The following is a 9,515-nucleotide window of genomic DNA, read 5'->3' as shown; positions in this document are numbered from 1 at the left end:
TTGCCTCCCCGGTCTTTTGTGGGGGCCAGCCACTGGATTTCAGCGGGAGCACAATAGCTGTTGCATGGTAATCACAACTAACCTGGTATGAAACAAGCCACATGGGAGTTACCTGAAACCCAGAGTCCAGCGGGACCAGACCCTGCTGGAAAACACAGCCAGAGCACCTGGGCCTGAAATCCTTCATGCCTGACATGAAGGGATACAACTAAGACTAGAGACATTCTGTGATACAGTAGGTGTCTTCTGGAAACCCAGCACCACCCTCTGTGAAAGCTCAGGAAAGAGAGTAATGTTTTCCTGTTGACTTTTTAGCTGAATAAGCTAGGAAACATTTATTGTTGTGTACTCCTAAAAAAAGAGAAACAAACAGAAGTTTCAGAAGGGCTTGTGAGCATCCCTTGGTGCTCCCAAGCATCCCTTGCTGCTTGAGCAACCCAGGGTGCACCCATGGCTGTAATGTGTGCCTCAGTCACACACACATCCTCTACCTTGCAGCTAGTATTTTGTTGAAGACCTTAGGCACTGTGCTCTCTGTCCTTTTATCATTCACCTCCTGTGCTCTACCCTGGGGAGGACTTTGGGAGCAGGGGGTAAACACACACATACCTGCTGTTCTCCTCCAGAGGCTGTTGCCTATTCCCATAAAACTCAGCAGACAAGCTAACAATTAAAGCAACCCTGACCTGCCAACTCCCCCAAGCCCAGAGTGGTATGGGCAGGGTACGAATCACTGCACCACCTGTGCTCATGGCTCTACCAGCCTGTTGAAGCCACACTTTCAGCTCAGCAGCAAAAAAAGGCCAGCTGCTGCTGTGCCACAATGCAGTCTGAGGTGGAAAACAGGGAAGAAAAGGCCTTGGAGTTAGTCTCCTCCCAGCAGCACTACCTGCTTTTGCCTGCATCTAGGCAGCTTTCTTGCTCTCACTCCCAGGCAAGGGGCAGGAATCTCACGTTGCTGTGCAGGAAAGGGAGTGATTCAGTTTTTTAATTTCCCTTTTGAGAGGAAAGAAGGATGGGTTGAGCACCCCAGAAAATGAGCATTTCTCATTTCATGATGGGGAACATTTTCCCTTCTGACTTAGCGCTCTGCTCGGGTCTGCCCTAGAGCTTGGCAGAGCCCTGCCTCTACTCTGTCACCCTAGGCACATCCTGGACCAGAGCAATGCTATCAGATCTTCCCTTTGCTGGGCAAAAAGGTGTGGTTCTTAGGCTCATGTGAGCTAATGTGGAAATGCCAATGGAGATGTGGTGAACTTTGCAAGTTGACAACCACTACAGCTTACATTCTACCTCGGAGTGTTACCACTGTTTTTACCTGGCCTGCAGTGAAATTTTGACACCTATATGTTACCGTAAGATTAAAAACCCAAACAAGTTCTTCCCCCATGCCCCTCCCCCAGCTTCTAACCCAGCACTCCCCACCTCATGAACTGATTGATGCATTCATGGTCCCTCTTCACCTTGTGTGAAATGATGCCACTTGCAGATTCACAGCATGTCACAATGAATGTCCATCCCATGACAGCACCATCAGAGTACATCACTCCAAGGAGGCCTGAGCACTTCAGTCCTGCCTTTAAAAAGGTGCCAGGATCATCTCGCTTGCACAAAGACCTCTGAAATCTCCATCAGGAGCAGAGACAAGTACACCAAAGCACTAGGATCTTCTGAGGGAGGCAGAAATCCCATTGCTTGATTCACTTCCCATTACATACAGGCTTGTAAACCTCCGCAACCTCTTCTTGTTTGTTTGGTTTGGGTAACAGGAACCAGCTTATTTAGGTGCCAAACATCTCTCCTGCCAGAGGCAGCAGAACACAGCCCTGAACAACATCCACTGAGCTCTGCTCTTAGGAGGGATGTGCTAGGCTTACACTGAAAATGCAAATGCACTTCACAGGGTGGACAATAAGCTAGGGACTTAGTAGATGTTAGATCTGAAACTCAAGAAACCTCAAGGAATTTAACCTCCCCTTCCCCCAAAAAAAACACATGCTTTCCCAGCCGTGTGGCAAACCTGCACACAACACAACGAATGTCTCTCCTGGTCTGCAAAATCTCACCCACCTTTCCCAGAGCTGGGACTGAGCTCAGGGCAGAAAAATGATGGTATTTGTCAAATGAAGGAGAATAAAATTGACTGGACCAAATGGCCCAAAAATCATTTGGGTTGAAAGGTTTCAGATTTGAGCCTCAAATGCATGAAGGTGAAAGCTGAGAGAAGAGCTTAAATCCACTGCAGTGTCTCAGAAGAAACTGAGGAGGTTGGGCTTCTGCTATTTGAAACACTCTCAGCACAAAAGTGATGCTAGAAATCCTACAGCCTGCCAGTGAGCCCCGAGGGGGTGTCTCTACCTCTTTTAACCCAAATCCAGCTGCATCAGACTGGGACGGACACTGATTCAAATCTCATTAGGAAATGGGATAGCTATAAACAAAACTGCCTTCCTCGCTTGAGTTAATTCACCGCCTGCAGTTCAGCACCCTTTTGCCAGGCGTTGCCTGGGTGTTCAGCCAACCAGCTTGGAACATGACTTAAGGAAACTGACTTCTTGGTGTTCCTGGTTTTAGGCATCCTGCGATGCAAAAGAGCTTGCTCCTTTCTACAAAATAGATCAGGAACAAAGGAAAGGAGTCACCTATTTGGAGCTGAGCTAAGGCACTAATGATGCAGTAGGTGAGGAAAGAAGAAACACAGCGGGAGGAGGACAACTTCCCAGCCACGACGTCCTGGGAGATCATCGTTCTCTTCACTCAATTCCTTTAAAAAACCCAATGTTATCTCTATAGAAAAGAAGGAGCTAATACAGTATTATAGTATCCCTGCTGGGGTTTCATTTTAAGGTTATTTTGTTGTTCTCCCAGAGATTTGTTTCAGGTATCAAAGTCACACGAGCTGTTTCTAAAGTGGATTTTGGTGAATACAGGCAGAGTTATCTGGCCAGAGCTCTGGCTCATTGCAGATCTTGTGTGGATGCCCGGATTTGTTGTTTTCCTCCATGATTTCCCAGAAGATAAGAGGCCCGTCTTTCTCACTTTTTGGCATGATACTGAGATAAGCCACTGCACTGTGCAGACCCGATGGGTGCAGTCTCTCCCTGTGCACAGCAGAGGCAATTCTTGTTGTCGTCACAGCTTGATAAAGATGGACGATGGCTGGCTTGTCTTCTGCCCAGTGTCGCTGAGGGGGAACACACTAGAGATGGCTACATCCACAATTCCTTGGCAGAGCTCTGCATACAACTTCCTGAGAAAGCAGAGAGAGACAGAATCAGATGCCCAGGCAGGACAACCAGCAGACCCCTGACCAATTTTTATGTAGACGCGCAGTTTCTCATAGAGGCACAAAGCAAACAGGGCATTGATGCAACCCAAATCCACCCAGCAACAGCCAAATTCTGCCCATACAGCAACACAAGGGTGTGCAAGGCAGCGCTGCACCACAGTGCAGTTCATCTTGAACTCAGAAAGCTCCCCAAGCCCTAGCTCTGAAAAAGCTGCTGAACAGGCTGTCTAATAGGTTTGACCTGTATTTTTTGACTACTGTTAGTGATGCTCTAATTTAATCTACATCTAATCTAATCTACATCTAATCTAATCAAATTCTAATGTAGTGATGTACAGACTGTTCTGTTTTGCTGGGCTTGAACATGATACAGATGTCCATTTAGCAAAGATTTCCAGTCTTCTGCAGTCATCTCCATCACATAATACACCAACCACCTCCTGCTGCGTCTGTGCAGAGATGTTCATGGGCACAGCTGCTCGGCTGTCCCAGCCTCCCTGCAGCTGCTGGAGGTTTTGATCCAATGTCTGCAGCATCCACAGTGTGCTCTGGGGTCGTGCTGCCTGCAAATCCAGTCACTCACTCCCAGCTGCTGCCCTTAATGCTACTCATTTATCATGTGTTCATGTAAAGACCAGCCACTAGTGGCTCCACAATGGAGACTGAGAAACTACCTGACCCCTGAAGCATTAATTCTGCAACAGAACTTCAACCCAACAGCATCAATAAAGATGACCCAAGTTATATTCAAACCTTTATGCCCAAAAGCTAAGGTTAGTGCTCCATCTCACATGGAAAAGAAGCTGCAAGATGCCAAACACAGGAGCAATGAACTTAAATCAAGTGGCACTTAGAGCAGTGTCTGGTATAGGTTAGCCTAGAAAACTAGCCTGCCATTCACTTTCTTCCACCTTTTCCACTTGGAGCTGGGACACAGCCATGTTCCAGGTGAGGCACGTGAACAGTGGCATCACCAGGGTATTACAGAAACTGATTACTCACTGGGCACATGCTGGGGCCCCATTGACTTCTATCAGCCAGACCTTCAGCTCCTCATCCACCATGAAGTCAAAACCAAAGAGCTGGAAGCTCTGGTAGTGAAGATGCTTTGTGCTGATTGCAGGCTCTATACACATAAGGCAGCTTCTGTGAAGGCAAAACCAGAAACTCAAGATTAACAGCCCTGCAGACACGTGTCACAGTGTAGTTTCTGAGGGCATGTGCATAGCTCAGTTAATTGGAGGGGTCCCCTGTTGCCCTGGGCCTGCCACAAATTACAAGCCATATCCAACACACATCATGGTAACCACGCCCCTGCAAGTGAGATCATGCAATCATCAGAACACATGTGGGGACACCCCGGAGTTAACTCCCAAAGAGCTGGAGAGCAGCAGCCACGCTCACTACTGAACTAGGCAAGCTGAAAAACACAATGTGCAATTAGAGCCTGGAGCAGAAGGCAGAGCCATAAAGGGCTGCACCAGGTCCCCAAGGAACTGCCACTGAGAGCTCATTTGCCTCAGAGTCCCTCAAAGATCGTGTAAGTAACAATGGGGTACTTGCAAAGTAAATTCCACTATGAAGGATTGCTTAGTGAAGACCTGGATTTGCTGCAGCACCATGATCTCCAAGATCTCTCTCCAGGCAGTTTCTGTGCCCAGAAGGTAGCTGGCTCTGTGTGGACTAAGACAACCTCTGCCAATGAGATGTGCTGCTTCCTAATGGTGGGGGTAGTAGTGAGATCCCACAGGCTTAAGTCTCACTTCATTTCTCCTCTTACACCTTACACCTTATTTTAATATCAACCTCTCCCAGCCCTGTCTTTTGACCTACCCTCTTCCCTTACCAAGTGATCTCACTGCATCCTTCTCCAGCCACAGCTAGCAAAATGCAGACACACTGACACATACCCTTGAGAGAACAGCACATATGAAGGTTCATCTTCATTAAGCAATGACATTGGGGTGTTTATGGCTTTATCTTAAATTCATGCAATTGAAACCCTTCCCTTGTCAGTCTGCCTGCTGTCCATACACATTCCCTGTCACTGAAGGATTATGTTCCCCTGTGCAACAGGCAGCTGGCTACCTTATTATGTGTTTGATTTGCAGTAAGATGCTATTCTCAAGTGTTGTGTTCAGGGCATCCATCAGATACTGGTTGAACTCCTCAAAGAACATTTCATTCCCTTCCTCATACCGCCCGTAGTTTTTGGAATACTCCTTCTGAATGCAGTGATTGGTCAAATGGCAGGTTTTGTCCTGGAAATTAGCACTGTTATATGGTTCGGAAGAGGTCCGCAGGACACCCTCTCTGTAGAGGTAGATATTATATTGATGATCCACAAGAACCCAGCTCCTGGGGGGCGAGAGAACAAGTCACAGTGGCTTAAAAAGAAAAGAGCTTGAAAATGGAAACTGGCTATTGCAAGAGCAGAAAAGGTTACCTGATGTCAAACTTGCGGTGCCCTGGTTCTAAAAGCAGAGGCTTCTCCAGGTATTTCTGAATCACATGCACTTGTCCCTGCTCATCGATGAAGTCCAGGAGCTCTGCAGCCTCTGAAGAAATCAGGATCCCTTCCCCTGGCACAGAAAGACAAAATCAGATTGAGGATCCTTCTACCTTTGCTGAAGCTTTTTCAGGGCTCAAGTGGACCATGGCTTATTTGCCCACAAAGCCATGTGGCTGTTACCACAGTACAGGGATCTGTCTCCCCAGTTACCAGAGCTAAAGCAAATGGGAACCCAGGGTACTTGTGGTGGCAGACTCTGACTTTATTCCCCTGCCTGGCCTCTCTGGCTGCCAGAGGCAGCATGTGCACACTTGCGCAACATTGCTCTGCTCACCGAATTCTTTTCAGCTACTATTAAAATCACTGCTGAATTAGGAAAAGTACTATTTTAAAACACTTATCCATATAGACAGTGTTTTCCCCTTCCATGAAGAGCTGTGGAGGCTCTTCGTTAACAAAGTTAGATGTGCTGTTTAAATACTGCCACATTATGGCTGAAGCTGTCACTGTGTATTTCTTGCAGGAGCCCATATCTGAAGCCACTGTTGCAGACTAATGAAGAGAGAACATATCCCTTCTGGGGTTTGACAAAAAGATGGCATAGTGCCACATGAGGGATAAACTAGCTCAGGTAAAATGATCTAACACTTCTCTGGTGTTGGTACAACCACTGGGGGAAGGAGGCAAACACCACCTCTGTAAGCTGGTACAGCCTCTGCACTGGACACACGGTGAATCAAGGGGGAGGTTAGCTTAACTGTGTACCCAGTGAGGCAGCAAAGCAGCTTACATGGGCCAGCTGACCCTTCTCCCAAAGAAAAGATCAAAACCTCTAGCCACAGTTGAAAAATTCCTCAATTTTTAAGTGCCATCCTAAACCTTTAATTTTCCTTTCACTGAGGGACAACCAAGCTTCCCCTAGACCCGTCCCAAGTCAGTGGCTGTGCCTGAGCTGGACCTGCCCTGGCAATTAATATTGACAAGCTTTCCCCTTCATCAGAAGTAATCCCCAGACATTTAAAACTTCCCTCTAGAAGATTAACATGACTCATCTCTCCTCCTCCCTGATGAATATAAGCATACTCTGCTGCTGCTTCCCGGTAACACAGCCAAGAGAGCAGAGCAGTGAAGGAAGCCAGCATGAAGGACAGTTTTATCATGCAGACTCCCTGCAGCAGGCTTAGCTACAGCATGGAGAGCTGGGCTCCTTGCTCTTGAAGCCTGCTGTGCTGCCTGCTGCCTTCCTTCCCATAACCCATTTTCTCTCTGCTATCTCCTGCTCTATGTATTTCCCTTGCCTGCTGGTGCCTGCTGCCCTCTCCCTGCAGCAAACCTTCCTGTATTTTGAGATACAAACATAGAAAATGGGGGGTCCTTTCACTGCCATCCATGTCCTAAGCATTGTGTGCATGTTACAACACTTGTCAGGAGCCATGCCACCAAACAGACAAAGGAGAGCCCTGTGCTGTCTTGACTGGCATAGAGCTGGGAGGTGAAGCCCTTCATAAACAGGCTAGATATCTGCTGGGCTTAGCCAAATCCCAGGACTCTACTGGTCAAGAGTAAGGAATAATGAGAAGGTGGCTTATTTTGCTGTGGAATGAACCTTTGGCACCAGCTGAGGACTTGGCAATCCACACATTGCCTTCATTGCCTTCCCGCCGCCTGTTGTAAGCTGCCAAGAAGACTTCCCGCTCGTCCGTCCTTGTGTTGTTTATGAGGTGGCGAATTCCATTCTGGGCTGGAGCCACAGGGGTCTTCAAGTTTGTTGGGTAAATCACATACGACTCAGGGAACCACGTGCAGGACTCTGAGAGTTCAGGGCTTGTCTTGATTAGCCTGGGTGAAGAGAGACAGGTTGTTAATCTCCAGAGAGTCCCCACCTGCATGGGCATCATTTAAGAAGTAAAAATCATCATTAACTGGGCTCTTTTGCTTGGCGGTGAATAGCAGTGGCCAATGAAGACCACTGGGAACCCACTGAAAGCAAGGACACAGCTACACGTTTTATGTCCCAAGGTGTCTGGTAAGTCTCTGGCACATCTCTCCTTCCAGTAACGTCTAGAGATCCCAGAAAATTCCTGTTAGCAGAGCCCAGGCCTGTTTTCTTTCAGAGTCAAGGTTGCTGCCTGTCTCTCTTAATGCTCACTCTGAGCTTTGCTGAAGGCCAAAAGCAGAGCTCATGACTTGCTGACTCTCTCTGTAAGAGACTGACTGGCAGTCAGTGACCTCCTGGTTACCTTGAGGAATGTCATTTGTGGTCCCTTGGGTTCCTAAGTAGCTTGATGAATGGTTCACCCACAGTTAGAAAGGTCAGCCAAGCTCCAGGAGAGAAAAAGATGTGTGCAAGCACTTTCAGCACTGCCTCTAGACCATGGGCCAGAGAAATCCAGCTGGGGAGCACTGCAAGTGCCTGTGTAAAGAATACTCTGCTAGTTCCTGACTAACAGCACCACAGCTGTGAAGAAAGGGATTGGGACCAGGTTCTTCACATGGGAAGGAGAGACCTTGGATCAGCACATCCAGTCTGCAGGACTGCATCAGCAAGAGGCAGCACAGACGCTAATGTGGAATCAAATGATTGAAGGAGATCAAGAGCTCTGACATGAAGATGCCCTAATGGCTGCAGAGTTTGCACAGGGAAGAGCTTATCTACAATGAAAGCTCATCCGCATTTCCCCAGGAGACCCTGGCATGGCTGGTCATGCAGAAATAACTCCCAGAGCTCTTCCTGGAGATGTTTCCAAGCATTTGTTTGACCAACAAATCTTATGAGCTGAAGGCATATTAGTGTCTCATCTCTGAACAAAACAGAGAATAAAAGGGGTAAGTTTGAATTAAATGTCCACGAGGAAAAAGAGCAGATATGGGTTGTTTGGTTTCTTTCTTCTGATTTGGCTCTAATCTGATTCAGTGCACTCTCTGGTTTCAAGCAGATGTAATTCAGTGGAAACAGCATTTCCCCTGAAGTTACAAAGGAGTCTTTATGCACTCAGATAGCTCCAGAGACCAGCACAGGAGTCTGAAGACAGCACGAGCTGGGACACTCCCAGGGCAGCTGTTCTATGAAATACCTTCTCAAGAGCTTCAACACCCAGCAATGCTTAGAAGAATTCCTGCCCAACCCATGTCACATTCCAGTGCATGTCTTACTTCACTAGAGATGCTTTGCGGCACAGCTTGTCTGCTCCCCTGTAGTAATTCACCAGCTGCACAAGACCGGGTTCGTGGCCTAAAAAGGGGATACAAAGACATCAGACAAACTTCTCAGTTAATGAAGGAAAAACATCTGCTTAGTGCAAAAGCCCTGTGCAGGACGGCAGAGAATGGAGGCTGTTTCCTTGTCCTGCGTCACAGAAACAGGCTCTAAGCTGGTACTAGCTCCTGTGTTTTCTGTCTTTTAATTACAAAAACCTGACACTTCAATTTTCCAATGGAAAATAATGATTTCCTAATTCATGCTAGGAACTGGCAGCACCACCCAAAGAATGTTCTCTGTTTCCTGGTGGCAGTTTTTAAAAGCAAAGGTTTCAGTTACACTTAAATGCAGCAGGAGGATGCAGAGAAGCACACCACGATACAAACATCACAGCTTCGGACAGGGCCTCATTTCTTTGTTCATGTACAGCAGGATTCTCTGTAGGACCTGCTATCACAAAACAGTGGGAAACGTTAAAGGATTTGTGTCTTACTTCGCTCTGGCAGTTTGCAGAG

General features: G+C 47.4%; 1 protein-coding gene across 1 annotated transcript; it reads right to left on the bottom strand.

The window, feature by feature from the left end:
• Window positions 1–2,819: 2,819 nt before the first annotated feature.
• TTL (tubulin tyrosine ligase) lies at window positions 2,820–9,040 on the bottom strand (the record flags this gene model as incomplete). The annotated part of the gene is made up of 6 exons (XM_010010889.1): window positions 2,820–3,250; window positions 4,292–4,435; window positions 5,378–5,647; window positions 5,736–5,871; window positions 7,408–7,640; window positions 8,955–9,040. Coding segments are annotated over 6 exons (987 nt in total), but the record flags the coding sequence as incomplete, so codon positions are not given.
• Window positions 9,041–9,515: the final 475 nt, after the last annotated feature.

Source organism: Nestor notabilis, unplaced genomic scaffold (genome assembly GCF_000696875.1).
Source record: "Nestor notabilis isolate BGI_N333 unplaced genomic scaffold, ASM69687v1 scaffold21603, whole genome shotgun sequence".
Taxonomy (NCBI): Eukaryota; Metazoa; Chordata; class Aves; order Psittaciformes; family Psittacidae; genus Nestor; species Nestor notabilis.
The sequence above is the reverse complement of the archived record's forward strand: the minus strand, read 5'-3'. Positions and strand labels throughout refer to the sequence as shown.